This window comes from Ciconia boyciana, chromosome 2 (assembly GCF_034638445.1).
Source record: "Ciconia boyciana chromosome 2, ASM3463844v1, whole genome shotgun sequence".
NCBI classification, from domain to species: Eukaryota; Metazoa; Chordata; class Aves; order Ciconiiformes; family Ciconiidae; genus Ciconia; species Ciconia boyciana.
The window spans coordinates 43,140,364-43,160,318 of record NC_132935.1 but is presented as its reverse complement, the minus strand read 5'-3'; the positions used below and the strand labels follow the sequence as shown (position 1 = coordinate 43,160,318).

The 19,955-nt window shown below is 40.6% G+C and overlaps 1 protein-coding gene across 4 annotated transcripts in view; it reads left to right on the top strand.

The window, feature by feature from the left end:
* TGS1 (trimethylguanosine synthase 1) overlaps positions 1–19,423 on the top strand; it is a 31,445-nt gene extending 12,022 nt beyond the window's left edge. For 3 of the 4 annotated variants that reach the window (XM_072852468.1, XM_072852471.1, XM_072852469.1), the window contains 5 exons: positions 714–887; positions 1,837–1,980; positions 3,314–3,532; positions 5,241–5,317; positions 16,463–19,422. In XM_072852468.1, coding sequence (XP_072708569.1) covers positions 714–887; positions 1,837–1,980; positions 3,314–3,532; positions 5,241–5,317; positions 16,463–16,579 — 731 coding nt within the window. In that variant the 3' untranslated portion in view covers positions 16,580–19,422. Of the gene's footprint in view, positions 1–713; positions 888–1,836; positions 1,981–3,313; positions 3,533–5,240; positions 5,318–16,462 lie in introns of all 4 variants that reach the window. The other variant, XM_072852467.1, reaches the window with a different exon arrangement.
* Positions 19,424–19,955: the final 532 nt, after the last annotated feature.

The window sequence follows — 19,955 nt, the reverse complement described above, 5'->3', positions numbered from 1 at the left end:
TCTTTAATATTGGCAGTATTTCTTTACAGACAGACAGTCATTGTTGATCCTAGACATGATCTAACAGGTCTCCTGTTAGATCTAACTTTTCCCCTGCAAGGATGAGGGTGATTAACTTCAGGTAGATGCACAGACTGTCAGGTTTTGGGTTCTCACATGCACATTGCTGAGCTTTGGGGAGCATGTGTTGTTAAAATTATTTGGGGAGGCGGGGAATCTATATTATGAACTTTTCTATTTAACACTGTAAACAAAGGAAAACAGGACTATTCAGGTTTCTACATATAGTTTAATCCTTCCTACAGCAATTCAGTTATGTTAGATATCTACTGTAAAAGTCTTGTCTAGATTGGTTTTTACTCCTTATTTATATAAGGGCATTAAATTGGTGTCTGATCCACTTGTTTGCTTACTACGTAGATTTTATTGCTATCAGGTGAAGATGATGGCTAGCCTGTTAAGGCTCTTAAATAATGGGTGAAGTGTTAGGATTTTTAGGACTGTGACTGGTACCTGTCAGGTAACACTATTCCCTTGAAATATAGGATACTCTTTTTTAAGAGCACTAATCTACATAACCTGGCAAACAGTAATAAAGAACATTTAGCAGTGTTGTTAAACTTGAGCATCTTATATCTTAACTCTCACCTACCTACCGATTACATTCCTAGCCTACAAGGACAGTGATTGTTAACTTTTGCAGTGTCTTCCAGCTGTAGATGAAAAAATTACCACAAAGAAGAAGGAGAAAAAAAGGAGAAGAAGGAATAAAAATGCACTGGGAGCTATACCTGCTGAGATTGCTGCTGATCCGGAGCTGGCCAAGTACTGGGCACAACGCTACCGGCTGTTCTCTCGGTTTGATGAGGGAATTAAACTAGACAGAGGTGTGTTTAGTACAAAGTGCGCTGACTTAGTGGTATAAGATGTATCCAAACCTGTGGCCCTTCTCGCAGTTTATTACTGATTTTCTTATAAGAGGAGCATTACTGAGTGTGTGTTTGCACCTCTGGGTAAATTCCATCTCCCAGCAGGCAAGCAAACAGAAGTCTTGGACTTCAGTAGAGCTTCTAGCATGGGACACCCCGTTTGCATTAGTTCTGACGTTTGCCAAAGACCATACTGTACCCAAATTACTCATGGTCAGGACTTTTTCAGAAACTCAATGACATTTTTCTATTTCTATATTTTATAAAATAATTTTTTGAAACTCCCAAATATGCTGATGGATCTAGTTTTGTTCTGTTTTGTTCTGACTTTCAGCAGTCACTTTCAAAGTTACTTTTTTCCATGTTTACATGGAAAACACTTCCAATCATACGTTTATAGGTAAAGGAAGAATTGGGATTACTGCTTTTTGTATCTTGGGTTTGTTGGTTTTGTAAGCCTTTCAATTCTAATGCCCTCCCACATAAACATGTAGATTATTTGGCAGACCAGACATTGCTATAAAGAAAATAACATGTCGGATAAGAGAGAATATATTTCTGGTTTTAGTTGTTACAGAGTGTAATCGTGATGTGTAAGGTTTTTCGTAGCTGTCTCAGTGGACTTGTCCTTGATAAGCCAGTATCCTCAGCACCAAGTTCAACAAAGCATTTACCGAGATTCAGGCATATCTGTTTGCTTCAGTGAGACTTTGTTTGCTTAGCAAATTGCTGGACTGACCAGAGTTTATCATCTTCAAAGCCCATATTTCCTGGTCGAATGTGCTAAGCCAAAATTGTTGGGATTAACGCTAAACCTTCAGTTGTGTGTTCGGGTTGTTTGTTTGTTTTTAATTTAGGTGACCTTGAAATAAGAGGCAAAAATACACTTCTTCCCTTTCCTTTGCAGAGGGTTGGTTTTCTGTTACTCCTGAGAAAATAGCTGAGCATATTGCCATCCGTGTTAGTCAGTCATTCAACTGCGATATCATAGTGGATGCGTTCTGTGGGGTTGGAGGAAATGCTATTCAGTTTGCGTTGACCTCAAAAAGAGGTAAGCAGGTGATGTATACAGCACATTATTTTGTTTCTTCAGCCTTTTTCCCTAAAAATTTGGGTATGCATGTTGCTGATTTTTTTTTTTTTCCCCAGTGCTTCTGAAGCAACAGAAGCTTTTTCTGCTTCATCAGGCTCACGATATGAGCTTTCTGTTTTTAAAAAGGACCTATAAAACTGCTTTTCTGTTTTAAGTCAGAGTTGGATTTGTGTTGTACTAGTCAAAGTTATTTTTATGTGGCATAGTAACTAGTCTGTCAGATGCTCTGAAAATTGCTGGTAAAGGTTGAGTTCTGTTTGTGGTGCTAACCTCCAGAAATGCCACAAAGCTGCTGCTTTTCCCAATTTTTACACCAAGTCTACATACTCAAAAGCAGATAATGTGCGAATAGGACTTAAAACACTTGAATGGGATCACCTGCAGGTGCAGCAGAACCAAATACAGAAAAGTGATGATAACTTAATACTAGTCTAAGTTCCTGTTGCCAGCTAATGAAATTGCAGTGAAACATTGAGAGTGCTTTCTGTAAAAACAGTGACTACTTGATATTCCTCTACTCATCAAACTCTAGAAAAATACCAGCTCATCTAACGCTTCTGAGTAGTTTCTGAGCAAGACAAATGGTAGTTTCTCCTGCATTAAATTTGGTAGGCTGTAATTCATTCTATAAATATCTTCTAAATTTCACTTAGCTTTTTGTATATCCTGGCTAAACTTTTATTTCTATGATTATGTACTGCCCTTGTATCATCTCTCTTGTGCTGTGTTGGGTGGGGGTTTTTCAGCTTGATTTTCAGTACAATGTGATCAGCCACAGATAAGTGTTTATCTTTAAAGGAGAAGAGTAAGTTTCTAATTGACACCGTTTAAGCTGTCAGGCTCCTGCCAAGATTGAAGTAAGGAGGACTTCCTCTCTTAGGCGGGTAGCCTTACCTGTCCACTACTTGAGCTGAGATGGAGGATTGTCATGGTAGTAGATGTATGACTGCCAAAAGCTAAAGCTTCTCAGCTTTGCAGCAGCAGCTGAGCTTTCCCAGTCTTGGCTGTGTGGCTTCCCTTGCTGGTTTGTAAATGCAGCAGTTCTGCTCTTGGTGGAACCTCTGCTCCTGCCCCGCAAGAGCAGACCCTTCCCCTCTGAGGAGCTGTAGCTTCATGTCTACCATGACCTACAAAGCTGAAGTAGTCACTCAACGCACAACAGTAGATTATGGATGTGACTTGTATCTGGTGGCTGCAGAAGAACACCTTCCTTCTGAAACATCCTTTTGGTGGTCAGGTGGCATTCGCTGTTCACGTGAACCTGTGCATTTGCTCTCTTTTCTGTTTGCAGTGATCGCTATTGATATTGACCCTGAGAAGCTCAGTCTTGCGCGCAACAACGCTGAGGTGTACGGCGTGGCGGATCAGATAGAATTTGTGTGTGGAGACTTCATGGTGCTGGCGGCCGACCTGCAAGCAGATGTTGTGTTCCTCAGCCCGCCCTGGGGGGGGCCTGACTATGCCACTGCTGAAATCTTCGATATCCAAACCATGATTTGTCCAGATGGATATCCTTTCAAAGTTACACGTTGTTGTGATTTTTCAGTCGTTTACAAGCAGTTTTCTCTTTCTTCTCCTCCCTCTCTTGACATGGTGCTGTGATTTAACCCCAGCCGGCAACTAAGCCCCACACAGCCGCTTGCCCACTCCCCTCCTGTGGGATGGGGGAGAGAATCAGAAGGGTAAAAGTGAAAAAACTCATGGGCTGAGATAAAGACAGTTTAATAGGGAAAGCAAAAGCCACACACACAAGCAAAGCAAAACAAGGAATTCATTCACTGCTTTCCATGGGCGGGCAGGTGTTCAGCCATCTCCAGGAAAGCAGGGCTCCATGGTGCGTAACGGTTGCTTGGGAAAACAAACGCCATCACTCCAAACATCCCCCCTTCCTTCTTCTTCCCCCAGCTTTGTATGCTGAGCATGATGTCATATGGTGTGGAATAGCCCTTTGGCCAGTTGGGGTCAGCTGTCCCAGCCGTGTCCCCTCCCAACTTCTTGTGCACCCCCAGCCTACTCGCTGGTGGGGTGGGGTGAGAAGCAGAAAAGGCCTTGACTCTGTGTAAGCACTGCTCAGCAATAACTAAACATCCCTGTATTATCAACCCTGTTTCCAGCACAAATCCAAAACATAGCCCCATACTAGCTACTGTGAAGAAAATTAAGTCTACCCCAGCCAAAACCAGCACACCTGGGCTTTGCATGTCCAGTTGGCTGACTGGGGATGATAGGACCAGCAACTGAAGTCCCAGATGTGCTGCATTTGTTTAGTCGTCCTCCCCCAACCTCAGCTGTATGACTTTGACCACCTAAAATTAAATATTTTTATTATAATTTTTTATTTTAAAAAAAAGTCATAAAGAGTTATTCTTAAAAGTAAAAAATCCTTTAGAGAATTGTACTAGCTTCTTAAAGCAATAATTCAGCAGTTCTAACTCTTTATATTATTTTATTAAAATATGCTGAAGTAATCAAATAGCTATGTGGTGTGTGTATATATAGGTAATAATTAGTTACATGAGCTATGATTTTTTCATTAATTCCACTTTTTAATTGATTTATAAAAGGTATATCTTATTTAAAATAATCTTACTCAAACTGTTCTCAATTATAGCACCTGCCTATGACTTGGGAAATCACAGAAGAGTGCAAGCAAAATATTAACCCTTTTAATTAATGTATAATATTCCATACTAACTTAGTAGCATTGGTATTGAGCACTCCTTCATCTGGGAAGGTATTAGCATAATAGTTTAATCAAATATGAAGTGTGGTGGGTTTTTTTTCCCCAAAAATATTCTCATTTGTTTCCTTTTTGGCTAAAATGTAGCCATATTTGTAAGAGTAAGGAAATCTTTGTATGCATCTGAGAGATATTACACGAAATGGATTAGGGAAAAAAAAAAGCCAAGCCAATGTACTAGCTATAAACTACATTCAAATTTCTCAAATACTTCTCTGTAGTTCAGTTAAATTTTCTTTAAAAGTGAGATGTTGGGAGTTTTTTTTCTCCTTTCTAGGGCAATAAAGGTGAAATAGAATTTCTGCATTTAGACAATACTAATTTCTGCATTTCAGAAGAGTATCTAACTCACACACCCGGAAGACTAACTATAATTTAATTGCATGATAACTGAATTTGGGACATACTTCCAAAATGAATGAATATAAAGCAGCTTGTCCTTCCCCATTCTTGTTTTTTCCTTTACTGGCTTCTACATTTGAAATTTTCAGGCTCTCCAAGAAGATCACCAACAATATTGTGTATTTTCTACCTCGGAATGCTGACATTGACCAGGTGTGTTACTGGATAAGGTCTTTGTAATTACAAAAAGCTCTGCTGGCTTAAAACAGAAGTATTATAAGCACAAACTTAAGACTTTTAAGTCTGTTCAGCTTAATGCGTGGGGTTTTTTTGTTTTAAGTTTGAACCTTATGTTAAGTGATTTCTGTGTTTGCAGTACTTTTCATATATTTAGAAATGGGAGTAGTAGATAATTTCCATGATTTTGATACTGTTCCTTCACAAAGCAGCAGATTGGAGGTTCTTGTAGAAGATCCAAAGCCAGTAGATTTCTTGATTGCCAGGCAGATACATCATTATAAAAGAAAAAAAAAAGTTTTTAACCAGCTCTAACTATGTGATAAGTTGCTGAGTCATAAATTTTCATGGCTTTCAGTTTATGAAGGAGTTGCAGGAAATCACTGTACAGTCTGCGATCACTACTACCACTGATTAGTAGATCAGAGACAAATGTCATGCCACCAGAGGTGGTACTGATGCCCTTCACAAAAGTGTGTGGTTCCATATGGGCTGCTTGCATTGCAACAATTAGATAGTTAGATGCATCACTCACTTGATGAACACACAATTTGTTTCACTGGTGTGGCATTTTTTGTATTGGAGATTTTCGTTAGATTTTTTTAAAAAAAAGTAATTAGATGACTGTAACAATTCCCCTGAGTGTCTGGTTTAGTTTCCTCTGTGTATTTGCTATATTAATTATGTCTTGTAGCTTTTTGCAAAGAAGGGAGCAGGGAGATGTTCTCACCTGCACCATGCCACAGAACTTCCCAGGTTTATTTCCTGCTTTTCCAAAAGCTGTGTCTGACTCAGAGCAGGCAAGGTGTCAAGCCACATGGTGGCTTGCAGAATCGTTGGTGGCAAACAGCTGGCTTGAGAAACAGGCTGAAATTCACATGGCCTGAGTATTAGCACACTATGAGCCCACGCTATGCACAGCACCATTTGTACAGCAGGTGATCATTCAGTTGCGTTCTGCGTTTCAGGCTAGTGAAATGTCAAAGTGGCTTATGAATCGTTGAACAGGGACCTTAATTTTAGGCAGAGTTTCTCTAGTTTCAACTTCTGACCCACTGCATTTTATCAAATGTTTCATTCCCACAACAAAGAACGACCTTACCAGGTTTCTGCTCTGCTCTTGAGCACTTTTTACTGGATTTATAAATGGGCAAAGGTATCTACATTTCATTTACCTTCCCACAAAAGCATCTAAGAATACTATCCACAGGCTTGCACCTATTCCTACAGAAGAGCTTGGCCCCTCTACATGGTTGGGTTAGGTGTCTTGCTACCTCTACATCTTGGTCCAGTTGGCTCTGAATGTTGTTAATGTGCTCTAAGTGCTCCTTGATGTACATCCACGGGTTTGCCTTTACACAAGTGGCTGAAGAGTAAGTGCTGTTGCTCAAAAACATGCCTTTGTGGTCACAGCTTAGTTGTTAAAAGCACATGGCCAGAGGCCTGGGTTCAGTTCAGTTGTTCAGGCTATGGGCTACTCTCAGGAAGAGAAATCGGCTCCTCATGCCTTTCGGTAGAGATTATGCCGGTATAAGAAAAAAAACCCTGAAGGTTGATGATCTGAGAGCAGGGGAAGAGGATGTGAATCTAGCCCACTGTTCAGGGAAAATGTAGCCTTAATCCTGTGTGGACAGAGGTGTGTCAAACGTGACTGTCCCTAACGTGACCTTAGTGGATACTGTGGTCCATAGGAGACTGGTTATGGGTTTGGCTGCCATCATCTCTGGCTGTATTTAAGAATGATGTTTCTGCATTTACTGCTGCTACACTGCCAGGGCTGTGAATCTCCAGAAAAAAAGAAGATTTATTACTGAAGTTCCTTAATGGTTAGTGTAGACAGTGGTCTTCTCAGTTTGCTCATGGTTTTGCCCACAGTTGTTGTCCACCTTACTTTTCTCATGGACCAGATAGGGTGGCTTCTGCTGCAATAACAGCCTTGGCAAGGGCCTGTGGACACCACTGCTAGGATGTAGTGATGTAGCTTAGCTTGTGAATGTAGTCCATAAACTCTAGGGGCCTATAAAAGCTTGATGAAGTAAATCTTAAAACATTTTTTGCAGGAGAGATTAATACCTGAAAACTTAATAACTTGGATAAGGAAATATTTGCTGAACAGATTATCTGATGCCTTAGATTTGAATGGAAACATAAAAAGCTAAGTTTGATTTGTGATGACATTGCTCAGGCATGTAAGATTTGCCTCTTCTGTGTCCTCAAAAATTAACTCTGTATGCTGATACACATATGTAAGGCTTTCAGAGATCACTTAGCTCCTAGAGTAGGTGGTCTAACATGCTTAACATGTAAGGTGGCAGTTGTTAAATTAAGTAGTCTGCCTCTTGTCTCTCATTGACTGGCTTGGATCTACAAGCGAGGTGTGCTTGTGTGCTTTGTCAATTAAAATTGATTTAGAAGCTGACTTAATTGCCATTGCAAGCCTCCATGAGATGTTTATACTGACTGTAAGCCAGTGTATCAGTGCAAGTTTGCTTGTCTGACAGTGGATCTCAAGCGGAAATGGAAATAAATGCCCAGCAGTTAGAAGCAACCCTACAATAAAAATATTATTTAGTTAAGGTGATGCAAATTTAGTAGAAAATAAGTGCTGCTTTTTACAGTTAGATAGCTGACATAGAACAGGGATCCTGCTGCTGGTGTGAAAGCAGGTGGTAGCTGACCTTGTCCTAGCTGTGTCAGAGGACTCAGTGTTCATTGCCTTACTGGTAGACAAAACATCCAACCTTGTTCCACATGATTTTATTGCCAAAACAGTGCTTATTATGTCTGCAGGCACAGCCTTTTCTGTGTGGAGTTAGTCTTGTAGGGAGAGATGGGGTTCTTTGAATTCCCTTACAAAATTCACTGAGTTTAGGTGGAAGAGGAGAAACGAACTTCAGTACTTCTGCCTCGAGAGGGAGCAGCGAACCAGTGGAATATGGTTGGTGCATTTACAAGAAATGTGAAACATTTCCCTTAATTGCATCAAATCTCCTTGTTTACAAGCATGTACTTGTTACAAAATCTGTAACATATGCAGGTCCATTTTTAGGTCAAATCAATCTTTCAAAACATTCTTTCTAGTTAAGGAGTAATCAAGAATTATTATATATGTGTGTGTGCACATACATAAAATATTTTGTTTTATTAATAGTGCCTATTATGTAGCTCATGTGTGACACCCTTGTTGTTACCCATCTCTTTGCAGCACCTTTACATCTGAGTCCTTTCTTTAAGTTTTTTTTCACATCCCTTAAAATAAAATAAAAAAGAGGAGGAGTTGTGGAAACTACCAGTCAGAAGTATATTAATAGTGCTTCAATTCTGGGGGGCTAAACTTGTATTTGACTGCCAGTGGTGTTTTTGAAAAGCAAAACAAAAAGTTTGACCTACTTAGAATTCCCACAAAGCAGGAAAGAATTAGAAATCACTGTTTCAGATAGGCTTGCATGCTTAAATCAAAATTATATCCCAGCAAAATGAAGTGAAAACACTTGATAAATACTTGAGTAGTTGAAAACTGTTCTTGCCTTCTATGAGAAGAATTAATGGTACTAATTTAAGCTGATATTATTTAAAAAAGAGTGAATATGCATGCCTTGGCAAAATTTGGATGAAAATAAATTTCTTCCCCTTGCTCTGCTGTTGATTGACTCTAGTGGCAGCAGGGAACTTGCAGTCAGGGAATGCTCACGCTTCCCCAGCATCCTTCCTCTTCTCAGCTGGTTCATTTCCACCAGATCAAGGGGAAGAAAGGTGGTATCTGCAGGAGATCTACATTTAGGTCTTAGTACTCCAGCAAAATGTAACAGAGACCTCCACGAATGATGTGAGAAGCAAGCTTGTGGAGACAGAATGATTAAATGTTGTTTATGAAGCGTTCAGCAAGCTGTGCTCTGCATCATTGTGCAGAGTGGGAAGTGTGCTACTGAGTCCTACTCGCCTCAGGACCAGGACTCATCCCAAGTAGCCCTATCACTTGCACGGACTCTTTTCTGTACCAGATAATACTTGTGTATCTTAATATTTGCAGCAAAGGAGGAGGAACCTGGGATTTGTTGCTGTAGGACCTTCTTCCTAATGGTGGGATAGCTTCTTTTCAGCTAGTTGCAGAAGGCATGCTCAGCTACATAAGATACCAAAATGTCCCCTCCCAAGTGTTCGCATATTACCGCAGTGATGCTCCTGACTCTTCTCGTAAGCCGTGTGAGTGCTGCTGGTGCGGTATTGTTCTCTCGCTGGTGGTCAGAATGGAGTCAGGCTGCAGGATGGCTCCCCCCAATAAACTGATGAGCCTAAAATGTTGGTGATCTGGTATGTTGAGAGACAGATGACCACATCAGCATCTTTACCAGCCTAGCCAACTTTGAGAGATGAAGTACTGAGGAATCGGAAGTTTATTACTTATCCTGACCGTGGATGGCTAACAGCTCAGATACTGTATTATGCCTTAGTGATTATCCTAAACTTCTTCACTGTTCTTTGAAGACAGTGATACTGTACAAATTTACAGATGGTGGTTTAATTCGGAAACAGATTTTTCTCATAGCAAAAAGACAATCTTACACATTTATCTATTTACCATGGGATTATCTTTAAGTCTTTCTGATTTTTAACTGCTGGAAATGTTGTGTATTTAATATCTCAAGCATACAGTAGTGCAAGTTTTACTTTTGGGTCGCATGTTAGTGTATCAAAACAGCACGATAATTGAGGCCAATTTTCAGATAACATTTCAATCTTTATGACCCTTATAGCAGAGCAAGCAAATCTGTTAGAATAATATTGGTCTACTCTTAAGACAGAATACGAGTGACTTTGCTAATTGAAGATGATTCTGAGACTAAAATGCCTAATATTATTCAACTTGAGAGCTGTGTTTTTGAGTTAGAAAAGTTTTGGTCTATCCAAGATCCAGCCCGTGACAAAAGAAAAAACAACGCAATTCGAGAAAGATTTGCTGGTGTCCAGAAGCCTTTTTCTCTCTGTAGGTGACCTGAAGCTTAAATATACATCCCTGGAAGGGATATGGCACTGTGGCTCTGCTTAAAGGGTTATAGCCACCATGTTGTGAACTCACGTCATGAACCGTATTAACTTGCTCTACAGTTTTTGCACTAGCAGGCTTCTTGGTGGTATGGGGTATGAGAAAAGATCTAATTTTAAAAAAAAGTGTCAAGAACTTTTCAAAAGTGGAATGATTGAAAAAGCAGCCCCTCTTCAAAGTTTGAGTCTACTTCACAATCCAATGTTAATATAGTTCCAGTTTTATAAACAGGAAATGGTTTATTTATTGAAAATAATGCCTTTTCCTGTTAAGAGTTGCTATTAAACTTCTGCAAAATGTCCCCTTTTCCAGACAGCTATTTTTGGCCCTTATAACAGTGTAGGGTAACGACGGGAGAGGAGCAATGCTGCTTTTTGGGTAATACATGTCAAATAATAATATTATTCTTTCTTTTAACCATTTTTGAGTAGTATTTCTTAATCAAACCATATATGAAGTTTTATACTTCATAAAGTATTGGAGCAAATTCCTAACATAAACTTTATAGCTAAGAGAACTGTTAATTGTTGATTGCTGTCCATGTCAACCATAATTCTGTAAATTTGACAGACCAGACAAGATACTTGTGTTTAAAATTATGAGCAGAAAGGCCTGACAGGCAAAACATTTTCAGGTTGGGGTGGTTTTAGGTGGCTGCAGATAACTTACTGCTCAGTATCTGCAGGAGGCGTTTTTCCCTGTCCTTAAAACTTTAGACAGCGCCTCAAGGGTTTTAACTTAGGCCTGCGCAAGGGAAAATCTGGTTCTGTTTTTTAACTTTCAGTCAGGACTGGGGTTTTTTTGAACATTAGTCAAGACTGTAGCAACTGCAGCCTACGTCCTCCGTGACCACATCACTCTGATGGATGAAAGAGTTTTCAAAAATGGTCTGCGTTCTTTGAACCTCGCTGAGAGGGGAAGCCGATCCAGCTTTTGAGGAGCATGGGTCCGTGGGAGGAGCACGGGACAGTGGGTGCACTACTTGAGGGTGCAACAGCAGCGGCACTGGGAGGATGCGCTGCGTGGTGGATGTGGTGTGACATTTCACAGATGTGTGGGAGATCTGGTGGGAAGTGATAAATGCTGTGCACTAGCAAGGTGTTCACAGGCATATGCTCTTCTATCTATATTATTTATGGTGTTCTCCCACGTGGTTCCTACTGGTTGACTGGAACTATATAAACTGGGATCGTAATGCAAGTTGGCAGCCTCTCCACTTAAACTAGCTAGTGATTTGTTACCAGCCAGTTGTAGTTCCGTCCGTCATGAGCTGACCTACCGGCAGTCTGCTTGGTGTTGTATAGGTTTGTAACGCAGTCCCCACTAGGAAGATCTTACAGGCTGCCTTTATTCACTCAAGCTACTGTGTTCTCAAGAACTGAAGCAGGGTGGGAGGCAGGGAAAGGTTTCTATTAGTTTCTATTATGCATTGTTGAGAATTTTTTTTTTAACCAATCATTTTTCAGACCTCTTCTTGTTTCTGTATTGAAAACTTCATGTGCGTCTTTACTATTTGAAGATTTGATGACTCATGCAAAACTTTATAAATTGGGTAGATTCCTGGGTTTGGGGTTTTTTGGGTTTTGGAGGTGGGTGTTTGGTTTTTTGTTGTTTGTGATAGCTATGCCTAACTTAGTGAAATTTCACTGTTGTTGGAGCTTTTGCTGTCCTAAATGTTGGTGTCTCAGACCTGGCTTATGTTCCAAATACTGCCAGAAGACACAAATTACCTTTTGTTCCTTGTCTAGTGTGTAGAGTGATTCCCTGAGCCCAGAATTAAGCGAAGTGCTCTTGACCTTGATAGTCATACAAAGAATATACATCATGCAGGTACTTTTCTTTTTTTCTTGCCTTTGTTCCCACCTCATCTTCGTCATCCACTTTGAGAGAATCTAGAGTTAGGCACCGAAGCCTTGTTCTGTCTGCAAGTCTAGTGCCTGGATGGGAAGACGTTTGCTGTGTTTCTGTTTTTGAAAGTCCAGTTGTTACAAATGACTGGTCAATGAAGGGAGTGGTAAAACTCATTTATTTATTTAAATTCTGTCTGGTGTCATTCAGAGAACAGTAAATCATACCAGAGAGATCAGTTTAATAAAAGAATAAATATATGGTAGCCTCTGTGAATTAAGAAATTTGATGGGAGGCTGACTAGTAAAACTAGCACTGGCCCTGTTCATTTAGCTGTGATTTTAGACTGGAGACCTAGCCAAATGCGACCTGCCAAGCAATGTCATGTTTATTTAGGAGTACATATAACAATGAGCAAAGCAGGGAGTGAGAGGCCAGGAGATGAACTCAGATTAATTTGATTGCGTTTTTAAGATGCTTGGGTATTAGGGGAGTTGGCAGGTAAAAGACTGTGGGTTGATGTGTTTTGCAGGCTGATCGTTTCTAAGTGAATGTAATTGTGTACACTTCAGCTGTGACTCTCGTGTTAATAACGGCAGCTTTTAAGCAGCCCACTTTAAACTCACATCTGTTCTCTGTCCTTGATAAAAGATAAAGCTAGAAGATACTCCCACCGTACACCAATCTGGACTTCAGTCTTACTAAAACTCATAGCACTTGAATACTGAATTGTAGTTTGCCCACCTCAAGTTTAAAAAAAAATAAATAAATCTTTGGCTTGTCAAAGATTGGCAGCACCACTGTGGCAGTGGCATAATTCACCTGCAGACCTGTACATTTTGAAAAATGCTGCCTGAGAGCATTTTGTTTTATTACCTTCAGTGTAAAGAATACCATTGCCTTTTTTTTTTCCAAGCGGGTTGGGATTTTTTTCCCTACCCTTTAGGTTGGTTGCAGGGGGAGGGGGGTCCTATTTTTACTAGTGTTCTATAAAATGAAATGAAACACAGTGTCCTTGTGTGACTGCCGATCAAGTCAAAAAGCTTGTATTTCTCATACCCCAGAAAAATTTATTGGAGGGGGGACAAAATGATGATAAACTTTTTATCCACAGTTAACCTTAGTTGGTGGCTGGAACAGATAGGAAGTTACTTTACTAAAGGAATTTCAGTGTGATAAAAAAGAACCTGCAAGGCCAGCAGGAAAACCTTCGAGTTCAGAAATACACCTGAACAATATAAAGCAAGTTTGCACCTTAAACAACTTGTGCTCCTGAAGTAATCTTCCATGTTCCTTTCCCTTTTCATATTTCTTTTCTGATGTCTCCTATTTTAAACTTGAGACCAAATCTGCTAGCTACTTTTTTTAATGCTCTGTGGCTGTGTCTGTAGCTGTGGACTATTTCCATCAGCAGTCGCTGAACTGAAGGAAGCATCCGGATGAAAGGGATGCAGGGGAGCATTAACTGAAGCTGCATCCTTTGACCCTGCCCGGGGAGGCGTGTGGCACCTGCAGAATTACCCAGTGCAGCACAGGAAGCAATATCTGCCCCCTGAGACGTGGGTTTGGGCTAAAGAACAAACCTGGATGGGGAGGGTTGCCAGCAGGGAATCATTGTGTTTGCACAGAAAAATGCAAAATAAACACATTTTGGACTAGTCCGATTTTTAAAAGAAATTAAGAAGCCTTTCTGTACTCACTGTTGTAGTTCACTGCAAAAACAGGAGATGTGTGTCGGCACTTCTAAAAGTAGGTGAGCACCTTTGTTTTTCTCAAAGCATCGTTCCTCAATCTGCTGTTATTTTTAGAGGGCGTCCCTCTGCCAAGCTGGCACCTTTCTGAAGCTTGGTGTGTGGCAGCTTGCCCTCGTTTCAGCGTCAGGGTTGACTGAGCCCTTCTGAGGAAAACTTGGCAACTCCTACATAATTAAATTTGCAACCTCCAGCAATTTACAAATAAGCATCGTCGCAGAGGATTTGCGTTGCCCTTCTCTCAATATCGGGGGGGGGGGGGGTTGAGGAGCGTGCGGTGCTGGATCCGTCCTGCGGAGCTTATGCCTGTGTGCTTATTTAGATTTTTGTCACCTTTGGGTTTATCAAATACTTTTAGTAGTCATTTGAAATAAGTCTTAGTTATCCTGGATTTAACACTTAGAGACTAGGCACAGCATGTGTAACTTCTCAGGTGTCCTTCGGTGGATGCCACCCCTCAGTGGAGGAGCAGCGTTTGCCTGTGTTACCAATGGAGCATTTTGCTTTACTTGGTCTTCTAAGAGAAATATTTAATACACACTTGTGTTTAATATCAATGCATTAGTCATACTTGGATATGCTAGTGACACAAATTGTGCCCTGAAAGCGGGAGTGCATAACCCTGGGACAGTAATTTCAATATTCTTATATTGACTAATCCAATTAATATTTTAGAATACTTAAACAACATTAGCTATAAATTGCAAAGCCTCTAATGCTTTTTGGAAGGGACATTCCAGCTTTTTTTTGTAATAAATGAGAAGTACAAACTTAACGTCTTCCTAGAAAAAAAAATGTGGATTGCCCCACAATGTTAACTGCTTTTTAGAATTTCAAGTAAGAAAAGATAAGTCGTAAAATTAACATTCCTGATCACTTGCCAATTTCAGATTCTTGTGCTATTTATAAGTCAGCCAGCTTCTGCTTTTTTACTTAAGTGGCAGGTTCCTCTTTGACAAGAGCGTGGAGATTTTTTTCCTATTACCGTTAAATTGAAGGATGAAGAAGCTGCTCACACTTTTGTATTTGTCCGCAGAAATGCAAAAAAGGAAAGGGGGGGGAAAAAAACCCAGAAAAGTAAATGCTTGGTTTAGATAAGTGTGGTAATTTTTTGAGCAAGTCAATAAAGGTTCAGAGTATAATTTAGATTAATCTGTTATTTCCTCCTGATAGTAGGCTGGTTTTTTACTTACAGTAAAATAGAGGAAGTTCAGCATGTTTATATTTAAGTCTGCACTACAGAGTCAAGTCTCAAAGGAGTTTAGAAGTGTTAATAATGCAACCTGAACTTTAACTTTCAGCTGCTAACATCACGGACTTCTTGGTTTAAAGATCGGTTAAAATCTACTGCAGGCTTGTAGACCTTGATCACTTCATGTCTGCTTGGGAAGTTTCCCTGCATAGGGAACTATAGAAATCGTTTTCCTGTAGCAGGCAGGGAAAACAGCAGCACGGAGCAGAACTGGCTGTGGAGCAGGGACCCCCACCCCAGCACAGGTCCTCGGGGTCCACGATGGGGGAAAAAAAGCAGTCAACGCTCAATTTTGGTGTTCTTCTCTTCCTTCTGTCTGTGCGGTCTGTCCTGGTGAGAAAGCGGTAGCCTGTATGGCTGTCGTCCCTCAAAGAGGTGGTACTAGGCATCATGAGGAGGAACAGGAGAGGAGAGGGTGTGTTGTGTGCTCCAGTCCAAAATGCAAAGTCCGCTGCAAAACGTTGTCTGTCTGTAATCATTAAGCATTAAAAACGTGCACCGGGCTTAGTCAACAGAGCATGAACGGTGAAATTCTCACTCCAGTGATCGTAAACACGCGAGCTGGGACCAGCGCTGCCTGACGGGCACTCCCTGCCTGCAGTTACTCAGCTGCCTGCAGCCTTACCCTGAAAACACTACCTGAGACTCCAGTGCACACAGCAGTGTTTATTTTTGTTGCAATAGCAACAATTAAAAAAATCTGATTTTTGTGAGCTGCTCTGCCTGTTTGGGGTTTTGGGGTTGCTTTTGTTTGGGTTGCCCCCCCTTCCCCTTCAGTGCAACCTTTATGCTTCCTTATTCCAGGATTTGGTTTTACTCTTCCCCCAAAACTTGGAATTTTGACACCTTCAAAGCACAGTTTGCAGCTTGCTTTTTGCTGCAACTGGGTGTCTCAAATGCCAAGTACCCTGCAAACCAGAGTCTAGCATCTCTCGCCTCAGCACAGCATGTGAAATGACGACTCTATCTCTAGTTCTGGACTCCTCTTATTTTCACGGCTTAGGGGAAGGGGGATTTTTCAGTCACAAGAAAGCCACAAATCACTTCTGTGAGTAAAAGGAGACACTGAAAGAGGGCCAGAGGTATTAGGTGACGAGGAATATTGTCACCAGTATTAACAGAGGCAAAGATGTGTTTTACGTGATATTTCATGTGAATAAAAGGTTTGGGGGTTTGCCTCTCTACCTGTGCGTTGATTGATCTGCTTTTTGTTCTTTGTTTTTCAGGTGGCTTCCTTAGCAGGGCCAGGAGGGAAAGTTGAAATAGAACAAAATTTTCTCAATAACAAACTGAAGACAATAACAGCTTATTTTGGTGATCTAATAAGGCATGACATCTCCTGAAGTCAGTGTGGATTCTTCCAAACCCAAGCTCCCTGACTGCTGCTTTGCTTAAGCTTTTGTACAGCTGGCTGGTCAAAAATGACTTAAAGCCATTTCCCGCTTTAATTTCTGTTTACAAAAAATTGTTCTGTTTATTGCTACTGTCAATAAATGTTTTATAATAATTTTGACAAAATTCTAAGCATAGAGTAGCTGTCAATGCAGGAAAGAAGATCTTTATAAAATGCAGTCTTGCAAGGTTCAAGTCCAGCCGGTTGAAGGGGAGTTCAGGGTTTCTTTGCAACTCTCACCTGTGTTACTTCTGTACTTGCTCTGCTTTTGAGCATTCAGAGGGTCAAAAAGAATAGCCTGAAAGCCACTGTGTGTCAGGAACTGCTGTCCGTGCTTTAGAAACAAAAGCATGTGGACATGAGGTGGAAGGAGAAGGTCAGGGCCAGCACCGCAGTTCACCCCTCTGGCTCCATGCTCACTGGGAAACTTTTCAGCTTTTCTTTGTAGGATGAAGGTCCACACATTTCTTACAGTGAGTACTCCAGCTTGTTGCAGCACAGGGAGAGAGCGGGGCATGTTTGTGGCTGGCGGCAGGGCTCTACCCCTCTGGTTTTTGTTAATTTATTTCATTTTTTTCCTACTTGCCGGCCCTCTTCAGTACAAAGATATTTTGAAGAAACCTTCTGAGTGGAGGTTTGTCTCAGTAACCAGAGGGGTATGTGTCCCCCCTCTTTTTGAGGCCTTTTAGATCCTTGCACAGGCTTCAGGGAGGCCAGATGGAGCCCAGCTCTCCCTGGTGGGAGTTCTCTGCTCCCACTCAGGGTTTTGGGGGGGGGGAAGAGTGGCTTTGGGCACTTCTCCAAGTAGAAGAGGAGGTAGGCGAGAAGTGTCTAGAGCATGGATATGACACTCTCATTGAAATACACTTACAGTAAGTACCCAAGATCAATTTTGAGCCTGTTTTTGAGGTAAGAGTGTAGGAATATAGTTCCTAAGACAATAAATTAGTGCTGCTTCTCCTCTGCTGGGAGTGCAGCAGGACGCCAAAGGCAGCAGAGACCAAGCACTAAACCATGCATTAGTGCTGACAAACAAAATTCTGTAGAATAACTGTAGAATAACCAAATAAAGAGGATTTTTTTTTTCCCCTTAAGGAATGAAATCCAACTCTTCAAATCAGTTTGGAGACCAAAGTGTTTGTGTGTGGGGGGGATGTTAAAAACACGTATGCAACCTGACTCAGTGCAAGTTTGCAGTGCGGTAAAATAGCACTTGGGACATCATTTTTTTCTAACTTTACTGTCCATCCAGTACCAGACGAGTGCTAAACTGTTAATGACTGTTACATTCATGCTTCATGTAAGGTATTTTAGATTACTTTGAAGATATTTTTACTAATTTGCATCACTGCATTTTGCCACTGTACTACAGTGAAGAAGAAGTGCTGTGATAGTGCCTAGATAGATAGAATATTTAAAGGGAATTGTAAAGGAAAGAAATTACCTGCTCTTCAGTATTCCTTAGAAGTTTGATACTAGGAGGCAGGGGAGGTTGGCAAGTGTGCTAGTATTATGGGAGGTCCAAACCTACCGTAGCAGTGGCATGTGAATGTAATGAATGAAAGTGAATGTTAAATTTTTACTACAAGCTACAAAAAAAAAATCCAAGAAAGAGTCATGAGGCCAAATGAAGAATAAATTAATTTATACTGTGTATGTCACAGTACTCTGTACACTAAAATTTGATTATATTGGGCCTGTTGCTGCTTACAGAAATACTGTTGTCTTATTCTTTGGTCCTCTTTTCCCCCCTGAAGTTGAGGAGTAGCTTTAGAAGCATTTTGAGATCTCACCGATGCTGTTTCTGTAAAAGGAAGCTCTATGGGGGAAATACCCGTGAAGTTACTTTCACCTTCAGGTATGTAGTCAGATTTTGTTCAGTGCCCAGTATGCAAAATGTGGAAGCTGAAATATGACATAAAAGCTACACCATTTACTGTTTTAATGTTTACTTCCAATATAATGAACTTACTGGTTAAAAGGAACGATTTATCAAAGGTCTCTGCTGAGCTTTGCAAGCACATGAATCACCAAAAGCAGAAGAATATCCTTGTTCATGGCTGTTCCTCTCTGTAATCAACAAGTACAAAAGGTCTTTTTTTTTTTTATTTTTAAATAAAACTTGAAGTCAGAATACACCCTGCTGGGCTGTGATAAATGTGTGCCCTCAGCTTCCCACTCGGACAGAATAGGTGAAGTTCCCCAAGGCTGTGAATCAGTCAGTCTCTTAAGCCTGGAATACATCTTCGAGTATTTTTACTTGGTTGTTAGTAATTTCAACCAACAAGCACTTCATGGAGGACAGCTTCATTCATGATACGAGTTTCTGTAAAATGTTATTCTGCTTTATATCGTAGAAATAAAGTTAACGTGGGCTAAGATGCAGTTAAATTTCCGGACATCTCATGCCCAGAGTTTTTTGGATTCAAGTAGTATTTTGTATATGGTATGTTAAGCTACAAAGAAGTTACGTTGCTACTGTAAAGTAAATACTCATAGAGGTTTGGTCTTTTACCAATTTTAAGCCACAAAATAAGCTGTAGGAAAAATGCAGATTTTTTTTTTTAAGTTAACTAATATTTGGACTATATACAATAAATACATACTGTTTTATACTTTCCACCGTGCTCCTGAGCTCCTAATCTCTTAGGTTTATCTTAATTAAATCCAATATTAAACCAAATCCATCAGTTTCTTTTTCTGGTGCATGGCATGAAGAGAAGGGATGGAACGTAGAGTTAAAACAAGCACGTTGCAAGGCTGATGCCTAACTGCAGCTTCAAGGGGAGCAGAGCATCAGCGGGGCTGAGCAACCGTCTCTTCATGGCAGGACAGTCAGTGTTGTGCCCTTCTCTCAAGGAGGCCCCATTAGTGTTATGGTAAAAAATCACTGTTCCATGAAGTTTTAATGTGCAGGTTTTAGAAAATCTTCCCCAAGTGTAGTGGTTGTGAAGTAACATCTGGGTCTGTATGTGCAACGCAGGGGTTATATAAACAAATTAATGTTACACCACAGTGACCATGGTAACATTTAGAAGAGGGAAGCCCCATAAATAGCACAAGGAAAAAATTACTTGCAGTAACTCATTGAACAAATCAGTAGAAAATTGGGTCATTTTCACTTGGTTTACTCTCTGTGCTTTCATATGCCTCATACTGTTTCCTTTAACTGTCCTTCCCTCCCCCCTGCCCCCCTCCAGATCTTCCCACCTCCAAATACCAAGGAAGGAAGGCAGTCCTAACACGTAGCATGAACTAATTTAGCATTGCTAGTTTAGCCTTTCCAACACAAAAAATATTGGTATTCCTGCCACTGGAATATCTTG